The sequence below is a fragment of the Entelurus aequoreus genome, linkage group LG13, assembly GCF_033978785.1.
Source record: "Entelurus aequoreus isolate RoL-2023_Sb linkage group LG13, RoL_Eaeq_v1.1, whole genome shotgun sequence".
In the NCBI taxonomy this organism is placed as follows: Eukaryota; Metazoa; Chordata; class Actinopteri; order Syngnathiformes; family Syngnathidae; genus Entelurus; species Entelurus aequoreus.
The window spans coordinates 61669802-61692163 of NC_084743.1; the positions used below are offsets into that span (position 1 = coordinate 61669802).

At 38.4% G+C, this 22362-nt stretch overlaps 2 protein-coding genes across 4 annotated transcripts in view; one reads left to right on the forward strand and one right to left on the reverse strand.

The window, feature by feature from the left end:
* Positions 1 to 22362, forward strand: part of LOC133663568 (protein NipSnap homolog 2-like) — a 45882-nt gene that overhangs the window by 5654 nt on the left and 17866 nt on the right. The window contains exons 2-11 of one of the 2 annotated variants that reach the window (XR_009828375.1): positions 1943 to 2079; positions 2158 to 2203; positions 4618 to 4712; positions 5150 to 5220; positions 5297 to 5437; positions 8717 to 8748; positions 10881 to 10975; positions 13643 to 13726; positions 13805 to 13879; positions 14365 to 14511. Coding sequence is in view for 1 of the 2 variants with exons in the window: in XM_062068129.1 (XP_061924113.1) it covers positions 1943 to 2079; positions 2158 to 2203; positions 4618 to 4712; positions 5150 to 5220; positions 5297 to 5437; positions 8717 to 8748; positions 10881 to 10975; positions 13643 to 13726; positions 13805 to 13869 (766 nt within the window). In the remaining variant the exon portion in view is untranslated. The other variant, XM_062068129.1, reaches the window with a different exon arrangement.
* LOC133663570 (phosphoserine phosphatase-like) overlaps positions 18125 to 22362 on the reverse strand; it is a 17567-nt gene continuing 13329 nt past the window's right edge. The window contains exons 5-6 of one of the 2 annotated variants that reach the window (XM_062068131.1): positions 18576 to 18724; positions 18125 to 18503 (exon numbers count right to left, since the gene is read on the reverse strand). In XM_062068131.1, coding sequence (XP_061924115.1) covers positions 18393 to 18503; positions 18576 to 18724 — 260 coding nt within the window. In that variant the 3' untranslated portion in view covers positions 18125 to 18392. The remainder of the gene's footprint in view (positions 18504 to 18575; positions 18725 to 22362) is intronic. The other variant, XM_062068132.1, reaches the window with a different exon arrangement.

The following is a 22362-nucleotide window of genomic DNA, read 5'->3' on the forward strand; positions in this document are numbered from 1 at the left end:
TAATTTTCAACAGACACAAAAGACAAATTTCCTTTATATAAAAATCCCCATAACATGAACATTAAATGAAAGAAACCGGTATTCAAGGCACCATCAGTAGCCTATATTTTCTATTTTAGCAAAAGTGGGCTAAATTTACTTCAAAGAAAAAAACAATAATAGCAATTTTCTATCATCCACTCAACTGAAATATTTTTAAAATATAATTAAATTGAAATACAATAAAATAAAGTGCAAAAATCTATAAATCAAAAACAACACTTTGTTTAAGGAGAAGTAACATGCAGTGAAAACAAATATTAAACTTTAACTTTTAAACTTGAATTGAGTAAAAACTCTAAATATGTGATTGCACAGTAATGTTCACATTAAACCCCCCTCCTCCCTCCGTGGGAGGGAGGCGAGTTGGGTGCCCGAAACCCCCCGCTGGTTTCGGCCCGCCCCTTGGCGCGCGTGGCACGGCGGGCTCCGCGACGCGACGGCTGGCCCTCGTGGCTTGACGGCGGGCGCGTCCCGACGGGCCGCGCGTAGGGGTCAAACGCAGAAGTCTCAGGGCCTCGTGGTGAGGGGGTGGCCTGCGGGTTTCGGCCCGCTTGACCCCCCCGCTCCGCTTGGCGCGCGCGGCACATGACGGGTTCCGCCACCGACGCTCGGGCTGCAGCCCGACGGTGGTGCGGGCCCGGCGGTGACGCGCGGTTTGGGGAAACAAAGCAGAAGTCTCAGGGCCTCGGGGCCGGGTTTCGGCCCGCCCCCTTGGCGCGCGTGGCACGGCGGGCTCCGCGACTGACGGCCGGGCTGCAGCCCTTCGGCCGGCAGGCGCGTCCCGGCGGGCCGCTCGCCCCCTTTCGGAACCTTGGACCGGCATCCGCTTGGTGCGTGTAAAAGATCTGCGGTCTAAAAAAAAAAAAAAAAAAAAAAAAAAAAAGATCTGCGGTCTGCGGGCCGGTTCTAATAATAAATCAAGATCATCCCAAGGGCCGTAAAAAACCTTCTCGCGGGCCGGATATGGCCCGCGGGCCTTGACTCTGACATATGTGGCCTAAGGGATTGAAGGTCCGTAATATCATCGCTTATGTGCAGTGATTTCTCCAGATTCTCTGAACCTTTTGATGATATTACGGACCAGTCCATCTTAGATGAGCTCAGGCCCAGCGAAGCCAACTGCGTTTCTGGGTGTTGTTGATAAACGGTTTCCACCTTGCATAGGATAGTTTTAACTTGCACTTACAGATGTAGCGACCAACTGTAGTTACTGCCAGTGGGTTTCTGAACTGTTCCTGAGCCCATGTGGTGATATCCTTTACACACTGATGTCGCTTGTTGATGCAGTACAGCCTGAGGGATCGAAGGTCACGGGCTTAGCTGCTTTTGTGCCGTGATTTCTCCAGATTCTCTGAACCCTTTGATGATATTACAGACCGTAGATGGTGAAATCCCTAAATTCCTTGCAATAGCTGGTTGAGAAATGTTTTTCTTAAACTGTTCGACAATTTGCTCATGCATTTGTTCACAAAGTGGTGACCCTCGCCCCATCCTTGTTTGTGAATGACTGAGCATTTCATGGAAGCTGCTTTTATACCCAATCAATGCACCCACCTGTTCCCAATTAGCCTGTTCACCTGTTTGATGAGCATTCCTCAACTTTCTCAGTCTTTTTTGCCACTTGTGCCAGCTTTTTTGAAACATGTTGCAGGCATCAAATTCCAAATGAGCTAATATTTGCAAAAAATAACAAAGTTTTCCTGTTCGAACGTGAAGTATCTTATCTTTGCAGTCTATTCAATTGAATATAGGTTGAAAAGGATTAGCAAATCATTGTATTCTGTTTTTATTTACCATTTACACAACGTGCCAACTTCACTGGTTTATTGGGTTTGTATATTATGTTGTAGAAAAAATGTGACTGTCATCCAGCGTTTGACGACGACTCCTTGTTTTGCAGGGTGTTTTCCACATCCGGCATCAACAGAGAAGACAGTTGGTTCAAGTCATTATTTGTCAGGAAAGTTGATCCCAGAAAGGATGCACATTCAACCCTGCTGACCAAAAATGAGGAAAGTAACCTCTACAAAATCCAATGTAAGTCTACAGCTTTGCTATCAAACCACATATTCTTGTACCCCTGTGGTAATAATTAACATTCTTCTTTGTTTTCAGTCCATAATGTAAAGCCGGAGTGCCTTGATGCATACAACAAGCTCTGGTACGTGTTCTTCCATGAAAGTTTCACCTCTGTGTGATCCTTAATTAACTTGCCGCGCAGTTAGTTGGACCCGTAACCGCGGGCAAAGTGGGCCAAGCGCGACAGTCTGTAAAAATACATCCGTGCAGTCTATTCTTGTGAGGTGTTTAAGGAGTCATCTGCACATGCCGTAGATGTCTGCAGGCCAACAACTTATAGTTGGCTTCCACTTAGGCTCCCAAACCTGACTTGACATTGGCGTGGACCTGATACCCAAATGTATTTTGATACTTTTCAAAATGCAGGGGACCACACAAATGTCGTTATTGGCTTCATTTGACCAGAAAATCTTATGATACATTAAAAATACACTCAAAGTTCGATATAATGCAATATTCTATATATCACGATTGTGCTTGAACACCGGATTTTCGCACGTTTACTTCGCGATGTGGTGGTTGGTAGAGTCAGACCGTCGGACTAGCGCAGGCCCGGGCAATTATTTTGCCTCGGGGGGGCCAAATTTAGAGAAAAAATGTGTCTGGGGGCCGGTATATCGATTTTTAGGAACACTAACACAAAACCTCACAATAACGTCTGATTGAATGCTAAAAACATTATGACAGACCTTAAAAAAACGGAATGTAATTTTACATTTTTTTTACTGAATGAGACACCCAGAATGTACATGGAAATAAAGAAAGTGGGATTTACAATATTAACTATGAACGATAAAACACTGAATATTGACAACTTGGGATGTCCGATAATATCGGACTGCCGATATTATCGACCGATAAATGCTTTAAAATGTGATATCGGAAATTATTGGTATAAATGATAATGATAAATGGGTTATACTTGTATAGCGCTTTTCTACCTTCAAGGTACTCAAAGCGCTTTGACAGTATTTCCACATTCACACACACATTCACACACTGATGGCGGGAGCTGCCATCCAAGGCGCTAACCAGCAGCCATCAGGAGCAAGGGTGAAGTGTCTTGCCTAATAATTTTCGGTATCGGTTTCAAAAAGTAAAATTTAAGAATTTTTAAAACATTTAAAACGCCGCTGTGTACACGGACGTAGGGAGAGGTACAGAGCGCCAATAAACCTTAAAGGCACTGCCTTTGCGTGCCGGCCCAGTCACATAATATCTACGGCTTTTCACACACACAAGTGAATGCAAGGCATACTTGGTCAACAGCCATACAGGTCACACTGAGGGTGACCGTATAAACAACTTTAACACTGCTACAAATATGCACCAAACAAGAATGACAAACACATTTCGGGAGAACATCCGCACCGTAACACAACATAAACACAACAGAACAAATACCCAGAACCCCTTGCAGCACTAACTCTTCCGGGACGCTACAATATACACCCCCCGCTACTCCCCACCTCAACCACGCCCCACCCAACCCCGCCCACCTCAACCTCCTCATAGTCTCTCTCAGGGAGAGCAAGTCCCAAATTCCAAGCTGCTGTTTTGAGGCATGTTGAAAAAAAGAATGCACTTTGTGACTTCAATAATAAATATGGCAGTGTCATGTTGGCATTTTTTTCCATAACTTACTAATTATACTAATTTATTTTGGAAAACCTGGTTACATTGTTTAATGCATCCAGCCGGGCATCACAACAAAATTAGGCATAATAATGTGTTAATTCCACGACTGTATATATCGGAATCGGTAATTAAGAGTTGGACAATATCGGATATCGGCAAAAAACCCATTATCGGACATCTCTATTCAAAATCATTACTTTTTTTAATAACATTGGGTGCCAGTTCTATGATTAACTACAGTCCTCAAACAGCTCTGATAAATAGATTTAAAAATATATATATTTTTAATTGGTTAATAATTCTTACATATTAGAATCGCAATTCATTCAAAAATCTTTTTCTTTTTACTTCCCTACTAGCAAGCGTGTCCACAGCATCTAAAGTCACAAAAAGTTCCTCTGCTCTAACTGGCGGACACGTCTCTCTAGCATGAGAAGGGTGCAAGAAGAACACAAAGCCATACTAGCGGTTTTTTTTCTTCGAGTCGAGATCTTGCTGTCTTCTCGTTGAAAGTGAAGCGGTGGAACAAAGAGAGCAAGAGCTTTGTGAATTCGATAAGACTACAAAATGTGTTGGAAAGGGGCTAAAGAAGGGTATGAAATATTTCGAGGAAAACACAAAATAGGAAAGAAGCACTTAGCTTTGACAACGAAGAAGCACAAAGGACGTACCAGTATTTTTCAAAGGCAGTATCGTACATTCTTTAATTACTACCTCATTACTTTATTAGTACCGGTATACCCTACTACACCTACAACACGAAGGCATGTTATTGTGGTTTTTAGACTATAGTTACTTAACCCAATGTTGGATGAAGGTAAATGACAGTTTGATTCGTTTGTGTGTTGTTTGTCGCAGCGAGGAGGTTTTGCCCTCCATCCATGCTGATAAGTACTACCCCTGTGAGCTGGTGGGCACCTGGAATACTTGGTATGGAGAACAGGACCAGGCTGGTAGGATTATTTACATCAGCGCCGCCAATTGTACTGTGTAATATACTGCAAAACCCCCCTTAGCATGCATCAGTATGTTTTATTTTACACACACCGGTATATGCATGGTTTGACAATTATAACTTGCAGTTTTGTATGTAAATTATTATTTTTTGTTTGTCAAGAAATGTCTTGATGATTGGACTAGTCCTCTTATTATTAGTCTTATTTTCTATGTTTACAGAAAGCATTGGATGTTGGTCTTATTTGTTGTGTCAGAGTTACAGGAGTGCTCTGTTGTTTCAAGGACATTCTTGTGTTTTTAAAATCCTTGGGCCACCAGTTGAAAAGCCCAAATAATGAAAAAGGGAGGACCTAAAAATTGTCAACATCAGAGTGGCCCTTTAATTAAGTCGTTGACATGTTTTACTGATTTTATTTTGTCTTCTCTGGCTTAGTTCATTTGTGGCGTTACAGAGGTGGTTACCCAGCTCTGACAGAGGTGATGAATAAGCTGCGTCAGAACAAGGTCAGAGGTCATGCCCGTTCGGTTTCCCCATCACCCTCAAGTCGGGTGCACTGATGAGTTCTTGTCCCCCATGCAGGAGTTCACAGAGTACAGGAAGGAGCGTGGGAAGATGCTCCTGTCTCGCAGGAACCAGCTTCTGCTGGAATTCAGTTTCTGGAACGAACCGGTGCCCAGAGAGGGACCCAACATCTATGAGCTCAGGTCCTACCAACTCCGGGTGAGCGCCGTCTTTGTTGTTACTGATTATGTAGACATGAGTATGACATTTGTAAAGAGCATCATTGATCTAGTTGTCGAACCATTTGTAATTTAAGGGATATTTCCAGATCCTGTGATGATTGCTAAAGTAATACCACTATATAACGGTGGTAACAAACACGAGTGCTCGAATTACAGACTAATATCACTGCTGCCACAGTTCTCAAATATATTAGAGACATTTTTTGTTTTCAGGTTAAATACATGTATTAATAGATGTAACATTTAAATAACAGTCAGAATGGGTTTTGTCCCAATCACTCAACAACAGCAATGATTGATTTGGTAGAAGAAATTTCAACTGCAATAGATAGAAAACAAATATTTAGTAAGTACTTCAAAAAGCGTTTGATACGATCGATCATAAGTTTTATTGGACTAACTGTACAAATATGGAAGAGGAGTGGGTCAAAAGTTAGCTGAAGGACCGAAAACAGTTTGTGGAAGTTAACAATTGGAAATCTGCCCTACATAGTAGTAGTTGAGTGCCACAAGGATCAGTCCTTGGACCAATACTGTTTCTCATGTATGTCAATCAATCAATCAATCAATCAAAATGTATCCATAAAACACTTTTCAGACATAAAATAAATGCAACCCAAAGTGCTTTACAAAGTTAAAAACAATACCCTGATGACTCGGATCCCCCATTATCACATACACACAAGGACACAGATACTAAACATAAACAAATGAATACATGATTGAGTACAGAGGAGAGATGTGAGTAAACACTATCACTGGAGCCACCTGCACCAGGAGGTCATCAGACCATGGCCACCAGGACGCTGACACAAAGCGCCCCCACAGCAGGGCCGATAACCCCTGAGGCAGACGGCTCCCTCTGAGGAACGGTGGAAAGTAAAAATAATAAAACTTGTAAAAAAAAAAGTAAGAACCACGAGTAGAGAAAAGATAACATACAAGTAAGACACATGAAGATTAAAAATTAAAAATAATAATAAATAAATAAATGGAAAAAGATCAAAATAAAACAAATTTATATAACCAAAACTGTTTAAGTGTATTTTATTTGCGGACGACACAACCTTATTTACGAGTATAAACGCTATGGGCGATTAGAAGTCGGGAACAGGACTTAGACTTAGACTTAGACAAACTTTAATGATCCACAAGGGAAATTGTTTCACACAGTAGCTCAGTTACAATGATGGAAAGTGTAAGGATGGAAAGGACAATGCAGGTATAAATAAACAGTGGAGAGTTTTAAGTCTCGTCTTAAGACCCACTTTTATTCTTTGGCTTTTAACACTACGTGAGTTGTGTGGTCCTCTGTTGTCCTCTGTGTTTTTTATAAATTGTTATTTCTATTTACTGTTTTAATTGGTTTTACCCTTTAAAATAGTTTTTAATCATATTTTTTTTATATTGTTTTTATATTGATTTATTTTTTGTTTTTATTTAGTCATTGGTGGAGCTAAGGATAATATTTGAATATTGTTTTTAATATTGTTGTGCAGCACTTTGGAAACATTTTTGTTGTTTAAATGTGCTATATAAATAAAGTGGATTGGATTGGATAAATAGACTAAATATAGCGATATAAAATATAACATATATACGTAATATTTACATAATATTTACTTAAAATATTAAATTTTTACGTAATATTTACATAATATATGTACAGTGTATTATATATACTGATATATTGTATTATGTCTATATCATATATACCAGTGGTCCCCAACCACCGGGCCGCAGCCGCACAAGAAATTGGAAAAAAAAAAAAAAAAGTTTTTTTTTTTTAATTAAATCAAGATAAAAAACACAATATATACATTATGTATCAATATAAATCAATACAGTCTGCAGGGATACAGTCCGTAAGCACACATGATTGTATTTCTTTATGACAAAAAAAATATATATTTTTTTTTTTTTCTACCCCCCCTCCCATTTTCAAGCGTCGACCGGTCCCCAGCTACAAAAAGGTTGGGGACCACTGATATATACAATATACTATATACTTGTATTTCAGGTTCAAATCTTTAAACAGCAGGAATTCATATTCACCCAGCAGCACCTGCAGTAAGAGAAATTGTCCAAAAGATGGTGCCATAGCACAAACACACCATTTAAATGTATTTGCACATGTTTAACGAAAACCACAATATTTGCTCTATGGCCATCAGAGAAGAAAAATCCATACATTAGCCACACCATTTTATAAGCCGCAAGGTTCAAAGTGTATGGAAAAAAATAGCGGGCTTATAGTCCGGAATTTATGGCAATGAAGTCATTGAAATGAATATTAATCCATACCACAATGGTCTGTTTTACAACACTATGCCACTTACACAACCCAGTTGGTCATCACTACTCACTTGTGGGGCGGTATAGCTCGGTTGGTAGAGTGGCCGTGCCAGCAACTTGAGGGTTCCAGGTTCGATCCCCGCTTCCGCCATCCTAGTCACTCCCGTTGTGTCCTTGGGCAAGACACTTTACCCACCTGCTCCCAGTGCCACCCACGCTGGTTTAAATGTAACTTAGATATTGGGTTTCACTATGTAGAAGCGCTTTGAGTCACTAGAGAAAAGCGCTATATAAATATAATTCACTTCACTTCACCGTGACATATGTGAATAATTTATACTATTTCTTAATAATTTTTATGATTATATTTTACAGTTTAGGTTGGAAAAAGTGTCAATACTTTGATACCAACACTTAAAAAATACATTGACACAGACTTATTTCAGTATCGTAATCACATACATGCGATCATTAAAGTATTCGGGATGTGAGAGAGTACGGAGATCCGCCACCTCAAGCCCAAGAAGTGTGTAATACCACAGCGTGCAGAAAACCTGCAGAAGTGTGCAACCAAGTTGCTTCTATAGCTGCTAAGAACACACCTTAGAAAAATTATTCTGTCGATTTCCCGTCGATTGGTAACATTTTACATTATCGTAGTATCAAACGAATATCGAGAATCGTGAACATTCATCCGGTATCTACTATTGAAATTCTGGTATTGTGGCACTATTTACAGCTAGTAATCTAACAATTGTCATAAAGTTGTAAACTACTGCTTCACAAACAACAACTTTATTTTAGCTTATATTTTAACTTAACTTTAACTCGGTCAATACAATGCTGGGTTAGCAGCTGTATTGGCCACATGTTTTTTTTCTTAAAGGGCCACACACACTTTAAATACTTATCTTCTCACTGTATGAGCACCACTGACCCCTGCCTGTTTTCTCTCCTCCAGCCAGGAACCATGATCGAGTGGGGCAATTACTGGTAAGACCGCATGAATTCATCACACGTGTACCGATACTAACAATATGTTATCAAATTGCACGTAAAATCTGATACACGCAGTCCTGCAGCGTGTTTACTTGACATGTAGTCGCCTCTGATAAACACACAGGGTTGGTCTTTTTTTCTATTTTGGTCAAGTTACTAACAAAAAGAGCTACTATAGGAGCTAGCAGCTACACAACAGCTAAGCGCACAATAGCACACAAGCTAGACATACATAATAAGTGTCCTTTTATTGAACAATATTGCAGTCTAAAAAAAGCACATTCAGTATCAAATAATTATAGTTGCATATAGGGCTGGGCGATATGGCCTTTTAATAATATCTCGATATTTTTAGGCCATGTCACGATACACGATATATATCTCGATATTTTGCCTTCGCCTTGAATGAACACTTGATGCATATAATCACAGCAGTATGATGATTCTATGTGTCTACATTAACACATTCTTCTTCATACTGCATTAATATATGCTCATTTTAAACTTTCATGCCGAGAGGGAAATCACAACTATGTCAATTGACCAAAAGTGTATTTATTAAACAGTTATTAAGCAGTAGCACAAACATTCATGTCATTTCAAAAACAGAAAGTGCAAGATTGTCAGAGACTTTTTAAAACAAGCTATTAGTGCACTTTTGTGCATGATGTCACTAAGATGACATATCAAAACAACACTAAATTAAAGTGCACTTTTTGTACAGAACGCCACAATAGTTTAAAACAAATAAAGTGCACTTTTGTGCATGATGTCACACAAGATATTTCAATAACATAATTAATTAGTGCACAATAGGAAATCATATTATCTCCTTCTGTTGTTGATTTTTTTTTTCATACGGTGTTGATGTGGAAATGGTTGCTTGGGCATTATGTTGGTGTGGCACCGAACGGAGATGTTGACATGCGGAGTTTCAAGCACTCATTCTCTAGCGGGTGACTTTTCAAATCATGCTACATATTAGCAGTAATGCTACTTTTTGTAACAACGCTTTTGCCGCATAATTGTTCAACATCTTCCCGCTTGAAGCCAAACCGCCGCCAGACGATGGACTCCCTGCTGTTTTTCTTGGGAATTAATTCTTCCTTCATTTGTTACCAGATTCGCACCTTCTTTCTGTCAGCTAAAAGCAACTACGTGAGAATGTATACTCGAATATTATAATATAGTCATTTTCTATATCACACAGAGACAAACCCGCGATATATCGAGTATATTCGATATATCGCCCAGCCCTAGTTGCATATTATCTACACATATACAGTACAGGCCAAAAGTTTGGACACACCTTCTCATTCAATGTGTTTTCTTTATTTTCATGACTATTTACATTGTAGAGTGTCACTGAAGGCATCAAAACTATGAATGAACACATGTGGAGTTATGTACTTAATAACAAAAAGGTGAAATAACTGAAAACATGTTTTATATTCTAGTTCCTTCAAAATAGCCACCCTTTGCTCTGATTACTGCTTTGCACTCTCTTGGCATTCTCTCCATGAGCTTCAAGAGGTAGTCACCTAAAATGGTTTTCACTTCACAGGTGTGATAGTTTTGATGCCTTCAGGGACAATCTACAATGTAAATAGTCATGAAAATAAAGAAAACCCCTTGAAATGAGAAGGTGTGTCCAAACTTTTGGCCTGTGCTGTACTTAATAAGTGTCCTTTATTGAATATTGCAGTCTAAAAAATCACATTTGTCAACATAAACAAGTGTCAAATAATTCTAGTTGCATATTATGTACTCATATAAGTATCCAGTAACAAATGTGTCCACATCATTCAACTTGCTGCATCCTGAGAGTAACTTCATGAATTATTGTGATCACTTGGTGTCGCTAAAAACAATTACCTCTCCATTTCAACCTAAAAACAGCATACGTCCATTCCAGACAGTGAATAATGAATAGGTTAATGATTATCATACCTACTATTGTTCTCTGTTTGACTCATTTCACTCTGTTCTCTCTCTCGCTACTACAAAAAAGTTCATTTTGCCTCTCCCCACAGTTAAAGTTTGCTTAGTATGTTTTAAAAAGTATGTTTTGTTCTTCCCTTGTGTGGAGCTGCTGTTCAAACAAAGTGCCTTGTTGTCGTTCGCAGGGCGAGAGCTATCGGGTTACGCCAGCACAACAGCGAAGCCGTAGGAGGCTTTTTCTCCCAGATCGGCAACCTTTACATGGTTCATCACCTCTGGGGTAAAGCCAACACATCTTACATTTCAGTCATGCATCAACCACGCCTCCTTTTACACGCTTAAAAGTAAGCCGGTTGGTTGTATTATGCTGACAGTATATATTTGTACCATGAATTGATTAACGTGGACCCCGACTTAAACAAGTAGAAAAACTTATTCGGGTGTTACCATTTAGTGGTCAATTGTACGGAATATGTACTTCACTGTGCAATCTACTAATACAAGTCTCAATCAATCAATCACTCAATCAATCAATGTCACGCTTGTATTCACCACCATTTCTTTTTTGCGAAACAATTGCCACCCTTAAAAAGTGTGGCGGGAAAGTTAGATTAGTAGCTAGCTTTTTTTCCATAACTTGAGTTGATTTATTTTGGAAAACCTTGTTACATTGTTTAATGCATCCAGCGGGGCATCACAACAAAATTAGGCATAATAATGTGTAGAAATGTCCGATAATATCGGCCGATAAATGCTTTAAAATGTAATATCGGAAATTATCGGTATCGTTTTTTTTTTATTATCGGTATCGTTTTTATTTAATTTATTTTTTTATTAAATCAACCTAAAAAACACAAGATACACTTACAATTAGTGCACTAACCCAAAAAAACTCCCTCCCTCATTCACACAAAAGGGTTGTTTCTTTCTGTTATTAAAGGCCTACTGAAATGAATTTTTTTTATTTAAACGGGGATATCAGATCCATTCTATGTGTCATACTTGATCATTTTGCGATATTGCCATATTTTTGCTGAAAGGATTTAGTATAGAACAACCTCGATAAAGTTTGCAACTTTTGGTCTCTGATATAAAAAAACCTTGCCCCTACCGGAAGTAGCGTGACGTTGTCAGTTGTTCACTCCCTCATATTTTTCCATTGTTTTCAACGCAGCTAGAGCTATTCGGACCGTGAAAGTGACCATTACCCCATTAATTTGAGCGAGGATGAAAGATTCGTGGACGAGGAACGTTAGAGTGACGGACTAGAATGCAGTGAAATACATATTTGTTTTCGCTCTGACCGTAACTTAGGTACAAGCTGGCTCATTGGATTCCACACTCTCTCCTTTTTCTATTGTGGATCATGGATTTGTATTTTAAACCACCTCGGATACTATATCCTCTTGAAAATGAGAGTTGAGAACGCGAAATGGACATTCAGTGCCTTTTATCTCCACAACAATACATCGACGAAGCTCTTTAGTATCTTTAGCATGAGCTAACGTGATAACATCTGTCTCAATGCAGATAAAAACAAAATAAATAAATCCCTGACTGGAAGGATAGACAGAATATCGACAGTACTATTAAACCATGGACATGTAACTACACGGTTAATAGATCTCAGCCTGGCAAAGCTTAACAATGCTGTTGCTAACGACGCTAAGGCTAACTTAGCAACCGGAGCTCACAGATCTATGATAAAAACATTAGCGCTCCACCTACGCCAGCCAGCCCTCATCTGCTTTGCTCAGCAACACCCGTGCTCACCTGCGTTCCAGCGATTGACGGCGCGACGAAGGACTTCACCAGATCATCCGTGCGGTGGGTCTGCTAGCATCGGCTAGGCGTCTGCTAGCATCGGCGAGGCGTCTGCTATCCGAGTAAGTGGTCCTTGTGTTGCTACAGCCACCTACAACGTTCTTCTTTGCAGCCTCCATTGTTCATTAAACAAATTGCAAAAGATTCACCAACACAGATGTCCAGAATACTGTGGAATTATGAAATGAAAACAGAGCTTTTTTGTATTGTATTCAATGGAGAAGGCATACCTCTGTTCCTCGGGCTATGTCACGCGCATACGTCATCCTTCGAAGGCTTTTTCAACCGGAAGTGTGGCGGGAAATTTAAAATTGCACTTTATAAGTTAACCCGGCCGTATTGGCATGTGTTGCAATGTTAAGATTTCATCATAGATATATAAACTATCAGACTGTGTGGTCGGTAGTAGTGGCTTTCAGTAGGCCTTTAATATTCTGGTTCCTACATTATATATCAATATATATCAATACAGTCTGCAAGGGATACAGTCCGTAAGCACACATGATTGTGCGTGCTGCTGGTCCACTAATAGTACGAACCTTTAACAGTTAATTTTACTAATTTTCATTAATTACTAGTTTCTATATAACTGTTTTTATATTGTTTTACTTTATTTTTTATTCAAGAAAATGTTTTTAATTTATTTATCTTATTTATTTATTTTTAAAAGGACCTTATCTTCACCATACCTGGTTGTCCAAATTAGGCATAATAATGTGTTAATTCCACGACTGTATATATCGGTATCGGTTGATGTCGGTATCGGTAATTAAGGGTTTGGTCAATATCGGAATATCGGATATCGGCAAAAAGCCATTATCGGACATCCCTAATAATGTGTTAATTCCGCGACTGTATGTATTGGTATCGGTTGATATCGGAATCGGTAATTAAGAGTTGGACAATATCGGCAAAAAAGCCATTATCGGACATCTCTAGTTCAAAGCGTAGGAAAAAAGTATTTCCGATATGAGTACCAATCAAATCCTATAGTATATTAAGAGTAAAAGTCATGTGACCAACCCCATATAGGCCCCACGTACGCAACTCTAATCCAAGCCGTAACGTTGACGATATTTCTGGGCCGTTACTGATGTGCTGCTGCTGGTTTTGCTCCTGGTAGCCTACAAAGACCTCCAGTCCAGAGAGATCACAAGAAGCGGTGCCTGGCAGGAGGAAGGCTGGCACGAGGTGGTCTACTACACAGGTGGGCACAAACCTTCTTCAGCTTGGTCTGGTGTAAAAAAAAAAGAGTAAAGTGAGCCCTCCCTCCCCGTCCACACAGTTCCTCTCATCCAGCACATGGACTCCAGGATCATGATCCCCACCAAGGCGTCGCCGCTCAAGTGAAAAGTCAGCGGTAAAGGAGAGCTTCAGCAATTTCATCCTTTTTTTTTTTTGGTCCTTTTTCTGTCCGTCATACATCAATGTACAGTAAAGTAGCGTGTACGTTTACTCGGTGCCAAGAGGCTCCGAATGGAAACATTAGGTCAAACTATGGCGTCGCATTTCCTATGTTTACATTGTCATGCCTCCTGACGGCGCCACTGTAAACTCACTAAATGGTTGACGAGCATTAGAATCTACCAAAGTGTCCTGAAAGGTAAAAGGAAAGCAGCTTTTACTTTTTACTGTCACGGTCATGGCTATTTATCATTTATACTTATCAACCTGTGTAACATATCAGGAAAATGTTATTTAAAAACCATGAACTGTTTTTTTTGTCCTCTTTTTGACCCGGTTATCAAGTTCTTGTGAGGTTTCCAGTCTTTGTAAATCATGTGTGAGTGAAGCATGCCTTCTTTTCAAGAGTATATATATGTGTGTGTGTGTATATATCTTCAGGAGTTGTTGATAAACTACAACATGGTCAATGGTGTCACTACTTTTTGGGATGATCAAGTTCAGCCAAGAAGGTTCTATCATCAGGATGTCGCCATCGCCCCAGTTCACAGATTCAACCAATCCCGGAGAATGATCAGATGAGATCAGGTAGGTCTTTCAGTGTTTCCCATAAACTGCCAAGATACCTGTGGCGGTGGGGGCGTGGCTATGGGCGTGGTCATCATGACATTATCGAGTAATTTGCATAATTTACTACAATGATATGATTTTCTTTAAAAAGGCTCAAAAAATGTATACTTACTAACAGTGTTGGGACTAACGCCGTTAGTTTCGGCGGTAACTAGTAATCTAACGCGTTATTTTTTTATATTCAGTAACTCAGTTACCGTTACTACATGATGCGTTAGTGCGTTATTTTACGTTATTTTTTATGTAGTATCGGCTAGAAACAGATGCGCTGCGGTGTCGTTCTTCTGAATCTTCCTCTGTCACACGCCGGAGAGAAGAAAAGAGGCGTGTGTGTGTGTGTCTGGGTGTGGGGGGGAGGGACACACGTGATCCGCGGTTTGATATATAAAACAAAACAAAAAGGTTGTTCGCATGCACGTTCAGTCCACACACAGCGTGGTCATGGCGAGCGGAGTAACGGAGGAGCTTGAACGCCCCGCGCCATTTAATCGGTGTGTTTCTAGGTGTAAGACGAGGGTTTTAAACACGTGCTGAACGTGCTTGAGCCACGTTACGACATCCCGTCGCGCACCCATTTCAGCGATAAGATTGTGCCAGATCTTTATGAGCAGGAGAAGAAAAAAGTTGTGGATGAACTATCCAGAGCATCATCTGTTGCGCTCACGACAGACTAGTTACTTTTCACAGTAACGCATTACTTTTTGATGTAATTAACTGAGTTAGTAACTGAGTTACTTTTGAAATTAAGTAACTAGTAATTGTAACTAGTTACTGGTTTTCAGTAACTAACCCAACACTGCTTACTAATTAATAATAACAGTTTTGTTTTAAACGTCCATCCATTTTACAATATAATTACAACACTTTATGTACATATTTATATACAGATTTGAACAATAAGTTATTCACTGAAATATATTTATTAATTGTGGTTCTTACAAAAAATATATCTTATAAAAATATAAAAGCTAAAATGTCTCTTAAAGCTCTGCCCCTTTAATTAGTGCATACTAAATAATTTAACTTTAGCCTACTACTACAACCATATTATTTACCAGCAACATAAAGTGAAACAGAGGCAGAGGTGTCCTGCCACAGTCAGTAACAAATAAACAGAAAACAGTAGTGGTGGTAGATAGACACAAAGCTTCATCAAACATCTGATCCACTGAACAAAGAGCTCCAAAAATCTTGATCCTACACTTCTCTTTTGTAAAGTAAATCTGAACAGCCGATATGGGCATCTACATCAACTATATGATTTGCCTGAGAAGCTTGACAGGACACTTTTTAAAACACTTTTTTTTTTTTGCCTTTTTGCCACAAAAAAAAAATTTTTTTTTTTTTTGTGGCAAAAAGGCAAAAAAAAAAAAAAAAAAAAAAATTTTTTTGTGGCAAAAAGGCAAAAAAAATTTTTTTTTTTGTGGCAAAAAAAAATAAATAAAATTTTTTTGTGGCAAAAAGACAAAAAAAATAATATTTTTTTGTGGCGGCGTTAATTATTTCGTGGCGGGCCGCCACAAGTAAATGAATGTGTGGGAAACACTGTCTTTATTCTCATTGCACAAGTACAGCGGAACTTTGTTTTCAGCACAAACCCGTTCAAGATTAGACAAACAAACTGTACAGGGTTACAGAACAGGAACACTGATGGGTCGCCATAAGGCGACCCATCAGTGTTCCTGTTCCCCCGTAAAAGATGGGGAAAAGTGTTCTGTGGTCTGATGAATTTTTTTGCAAAAAATAACAAGGTTTACCAGTTGGAAGGTTAAATATCTTGTCTTTGCAGTCTATTCAATTGAATATAAGTTGAAAAGTATTTGCAAATTATTGTATTCTGTTTGTATTTACCATTTACACAATGTGCCAACTTCACTGCTTTTGGGGTTTGTAATGCTAGGTTCACACCGACGGCGCTTTAAAGCGGCGTTATAGCGTAACAAAGCCTGATTAAAGCGTGAGGGTCCTAATGGATCGTGGGAAAGCTTGTAGTGAAGCGGGACATGCGGCAAGTTCGCCAAAATTTTTTAAACGGTTTAAAAAAATTCTGCGCTCTGTCAAGAATGGAATAAAGCGCAGAGAGAGTATCAAAGCTTGACAAAGCTCAGCAAAACTTGACTAAAAGCGTAGGAAAGCTTAACAGATCTTGGTTCAAAGCGCGGACCCCTACAAATAGGAAGTGACTGTGATATTGACTAGTGACATGTAAAACCAACACAGGATTACAAATCCATTCTCTTTTGCATCATTGCCTTTTTTATACGATGATCATTGTTTCTGTACTTCTTATAGAGTTTGATGTTGCAGTTTGACATTACTGTCTATAATTTTTCTGTATGAAAATGTTAATAAAGAGAATATGTTACGTTTTATAAAAGAAATGCCTTTAATTAATTTCAACTAGCATAAGAAATGAAAGATAGATATTTATTAAGATGACAAAAATAAAAGAAATGAAGATATAAAACATAATATAACGGAGAAAAAAAAGAGAAATTAAAAAAATAAATGAATATAAAAAATGGGTGGGTAAAACAAATGCCTTTTATTATTTTCAACTAGCATGAAAGATAGATATTTATTAAGATGACAAAAATAAAAGAAATGAAGATATAAAACATAACGGAAAAAAAAGAGAAATTGAAAAAATAAATTAATATAAAAAATGGGTGGATAAAACAAATGCCTTTTAATATTTTCAACTAGCATGAAAGATATATATTTATTAAGATGACAAAAATAAAAGAAATTAAGATATAAAACACAACGAAAAAAAAGAGAAATTGAAAAAATAAATGAATATAAAAAATGGGTGGATAAAACAAATGCCTTTTAATATTTTCAACTAGCATGAAAGATAGATATTTATTAAGATGACAAAAATAAAAGAAATGAAGATATAAAACATAATATAACGGAAAAAAAAGAGAAATTGAAAAAATAAATGAATATAAAAAATGTGTGGAAAAACAGTATACTGAGTTTTTCACATTTTTTTCTTATTTTTGTTGTAACAATGCACAACAGAGCTTGATAATCGTGTCAGAGCCTGATTTAAAGCGTCAGGATCGCATCAAAGCGTAATAAAGTTCAATAAAGCGTAATAAAACGTATCAAAACGTGATTTAAAGCGTTTCAAAGAGGGATCAAAGCGTGAGGAACGGTAAGAAAGCGGCAACTAATTCGTATCAGAGCGTATCAAAGCATAACATTACTTCAGAGATCGGGATATTTGTGGAAAAATTGACAAAAATGACGGCGCTTTGCTCGCCGCTTGAAAACGCGGCAAGCACCGTTGGTGTGAACCAGGCATAAGGGAAACATCAATACAGTATTTGTTAAAATTCTGTGCATTTTGAGGTCAAGGTTACAATGAACAAACATTGAGTACAAATGTATAAAATCACCAGTTGATTCAAATGTTATCGGGGGAAAGAAATGTCTTCAAAACATTTTTTAAAAAGCTGCCGTGAATTCAGGAATTTGTTTTGGCAAACAAAACAAAAAAAGCCTTGAGGGACTGAAATATGACGGGAAGGGTAAATAAGGAAAAAAGTCTGAGTAACAGTTAAAACTGTTTATTGCTCATGGTCGTAACGACCGACTTCAACTCATACATCATTTTTTTTTCCCTCCCCACACAGTCTTTGACGGAGAAGGAAAAGTGCAGTTGACACTAAAAGAATCTTCTAAACCTTCACGCGGTTTTTAGTAGCTTCTATATTGTTACGCTCTATTAAAAAACGGGAGTGTGCACAATGGATAAAACCATCAGAGACACCCTCAGGTGCAAATAACGAGTCAATTAGTAAAAAAAACAACAACACTTACAAGGCTCTTTAAATCTTTTCCAGTTCTTTCAGAAGCTCTCCAAAGCTTGTGACATACCACATGCTCATCTCTTTAACCTGGGGTCGCACCACGTTGCCGCCGAAGCCGATGAAGGCGCTCTGAAGGAGGAGAAACATAGTTTCGTCTTTCACTGGCGGACGCGAGAAGCATTGGGAGAAAAAAACACTCACAGCGGGGGGGCAGGCCTCGAGATCCGTGGCCCCGTCGCCGATCATCACCACCGTCTTGAAGCCGTGCTTCTCTTTCAACAGGCTGATGACTTTGCCTTTGCCGCCGCTCTCGGCGGTCGGTTGGCTCTCGTCGAATCCGGCGTACTCGCCTGAAAGCACGACAAGTTGGGACACTTAATTGGCTTGATATCCGCAAAAAAGCTATTTTGGAATGATATCAGCTTGCATCGGAAATCTCTATAAGCCAACAGTGTCCAAACAGTAAGCAATTTTCTGTGTTTTCAAATAATATACCAACAGTTACAAAAGTAACTCAAGTCAGTGGCCATTAATTGTACATCAATTTGAATATGAGCACATAATTGACTTATATGACCCTATCAAAACAACCTTCCCTAGTCATGGTGCAAAAAAAATTAATTAACAAAAATGGCCACACAACACATCCTGCTCATTGAACTTTGTGGATATTATTGATATCACATGAAAAAAATCGAAACTACACCAATTTAAATCCATTACAAGTAGAGATGCTTTAAAATGTAATATCGGAAATGATCGGTATCGGTTTCAAAAAGGAAAGCGTATGACTTTTTAAAACGCTGCTGTGTACACGGACGTAGGGAGTAGTACAGAGCGCCAATTAACCCTTAAAGGCACTGCCTTTGCGTGCCGGCTCAGTCACATAATATCTACGGCTTTTCACGCACGCAATACTTGGTCAACAGCCATACAGGTCACACTGAGGGTGGCCGTATAAACAACTTTAACGCTGTTACAAATAATGCGCCACACTGTGAACCCACACCAAACAAGAATGACAAACACATTTCGGGAGAACATCCGCAACATAACAACATAAACATAACAGAACAAATACCCAGAATCCCTTGCAGCACTAACTCTTCCGGGACGCTACAATATACACCCCCAGGTGTACAACACTGTTTTATTTCCATAAAACAGTGCAAGGCTTTTGCTTTTCAGCGAAATGTCTTTTTCTGAGTCTGTGTGTCTCTCTCTCTCTCTGACTCCCACTAAAACCACGTGTCTCATTCCGGCTGCTGCTAATAAAGGCGACAGGTGATTAGATAACAAGGCCCACTACTCACCTGTCGCTGTCTTTGAGGCCAGTCCTGGCACAATAATAATAGTAATAGATTTTATTTGTAAAAAAAAAAAAAAAAGAAGCACTTTACATTGAGTAAACAACCTCAAAGTGCCAGAGTGTATTAAAAAAAAATTAAAATAAAAAGATAATAAAAAATAAATAGCTAAAACTAGTATGCATATATCTAAAAAAAATAGCTTTTTTAAAAGCATCCACAGTCTGTGGTGCCCTCAGGTGGTCAGGGAGAGCGTTCCACAGACTGAGAGCGGCGGAGCAGAACACCCCATTCTGTGGCAGGCCACGCCCCCTCCACACATTGTTTTAGTGTTTTCAATGCTTATTATGACACGTCCTTTCCACAGCGCTTTTTTTTTGATTGATTGATTGAGACTTTTATTAGTAGGTTGCACAGTGAAGTACATATTCCGTACAATTGACCACTAAATGGTAACACCCGAATAAGTTTTTGAACTTGTTTAAGTCGGGGTCCACTTAAATTGATTCATGATACAGATATATACTATCATATATACTATCATCATAATACAGTCATCACACAAGATAATCACATTGAATTATTTACAATCAGGGGTGTGGAGGGGGGGGGGGTATGGACATCAAGTAGTGGACATAGAGAGAGAGAGAGAGATCAGAAGGCATAAGAAAAAGTATCTGCATTTGATTGTTTACATTTGATTATTAGCAATCCGGGGAGGGTGTTAGTTTAGGGTTGTAGCTGCCTGGAGGTGAACTTTTATTGCGGTTTTGAAGGAGGATAGAGATGCCCTTTCTTTTATACCTGTTGGGAGCGCATTCCACATTGATGTGGCATAGAAAGAGAATGAGTTAAGACCTTTGTTAGTTCGGAATCTGGGTTTAACGTGGTTAGTGAAGCTCCCCCTGGTGTTGTGGTTATGGCGGTCATTTACGTTAAGGAAGTAGTTTGACATGTACTTCGGTATCAGGGAGGTGTAGCGGATTTTATAGACTAGGCTCAGTGCAAGTTGTTTAACTCTGTCCTCCACCTTGAGCCAGCCCACTTTAGAGAAGTGGGTAGGAGTGAGGTGGGATCTGGGGTGGAGGTCTAGAAGTAACCTGACTAGCTTGTTCTGAGATGTTTGGAGTTTAGATTTGAGGGTTTTGGAGGTGCTAGGGTACCAGGAGGTGCATGCATAATCGAAAAAGGGTTGAACGAGAGTTCCCGCCAGAATCCTTAAGGTGCTTTTGTTGACCAGAGAGGAAATTTTGTAGAGAAATCTCGTTCGTTGGTTAACCTTTTTGATTACCTTGGTTGCCATTTTGTCACAGGAAAGGTTAGCCTCTAGAATGGAACCTAGGTAGGTGACCTCATCTTTCCTGGTGATGACACTGTCACCCACTTTTATGGTGAAGTCATTGACTCTCTTAAGTTTGATGTGGGACCCAAACCGGATGGATTCTGTTTTACCCAAGTGGATGGATATTGATATCGATTATGCATCTATTGCGATATATACTGATATCGTTTTTATCGCCGAGCCCTCCGTGCAACATGGAGTGACATAAATTCTACCAAAACAGATTTTTTATATACAGCCACTCTGACCTACCTGCAAGTGTGCTAGTGTACCTAATGATATGACCGGCGAATCTATTAAACGTTTTGTTTTTTTTATGTTTTTTGCCTGTCTGAAAAAGTATTGCAATGGTGACTCTAGAGCAGGGGTCACCAACCTTTTTGAAACCAAGAGCTAGTTCTTGGGTACTGATTAATGCGAAGGGCTACCAGTTTGATACACACTTAAATAAATTGCCAGAAATAGCCAATTTGCTCAATTTACCTTTAACTCTATGTTATTATTAATAATTAATGATATTTACACTTAATTGAACGGTTTAAAAGAGGAGAAAACATGAAAAAAAATGACAATTAAATTTTGAAACATAGTTTATCTTCAATTTCGACTCTTTAAAATTCAACCGAAAAAAAGAAGCGAAAAACTTCAAAAATAATTTATGGAACATCATTGGTAATTTTTCCTGATTAAGATTAATTTTAGAATTTTGATGACATGTTTTAAATAGGTTAAAATACAATCTGCACTTTGTTAGAATATATAACAAATTGGACCAAGCTATATTTCTAACAAAGACAAATCATTATTTCTTCTATATTTTCCAGAACAAAAATTTTAAAATAAATTCAAAAGACTTTGAAATAAGATTTAAATTTGATTCTACAGATTTTCTAGATTTGCCAGAATAATTTTTTTGAATTTTAATCATAATAAGTTTGAAGAAATATTTCACAAATATTCTTCGTCGAAAAAACAGAAGCTAAAATGAAGAATTAAATTAAAATTTATTTATTATTCTTTACAATAAAAATAAAAAAATACTTGAACATTGATTTAAATTGTCAGGAAAGAAGAGGAAGGAATTTAAAAGGTATATGTGTTTAAAAATCCTAAAATCATTTTTAAGGTTGTATTTATTCTCTAAAATTGTCTTTCTGAAAGTTATAAGAAGCAAAGTAAAAAAAAATATGAATTTATTTAAACAAGTGAAGACCAAGTCTTTAAAATATTTTCTTGGATTTTTTAAATTGTATTTGAGTTTTGTCTCTCTTAGAATTAAAAATGTCGGGCAAAGCGAGACCAGCTTGCTAGTAAATAAATACAATTAAAAAAATAGAGG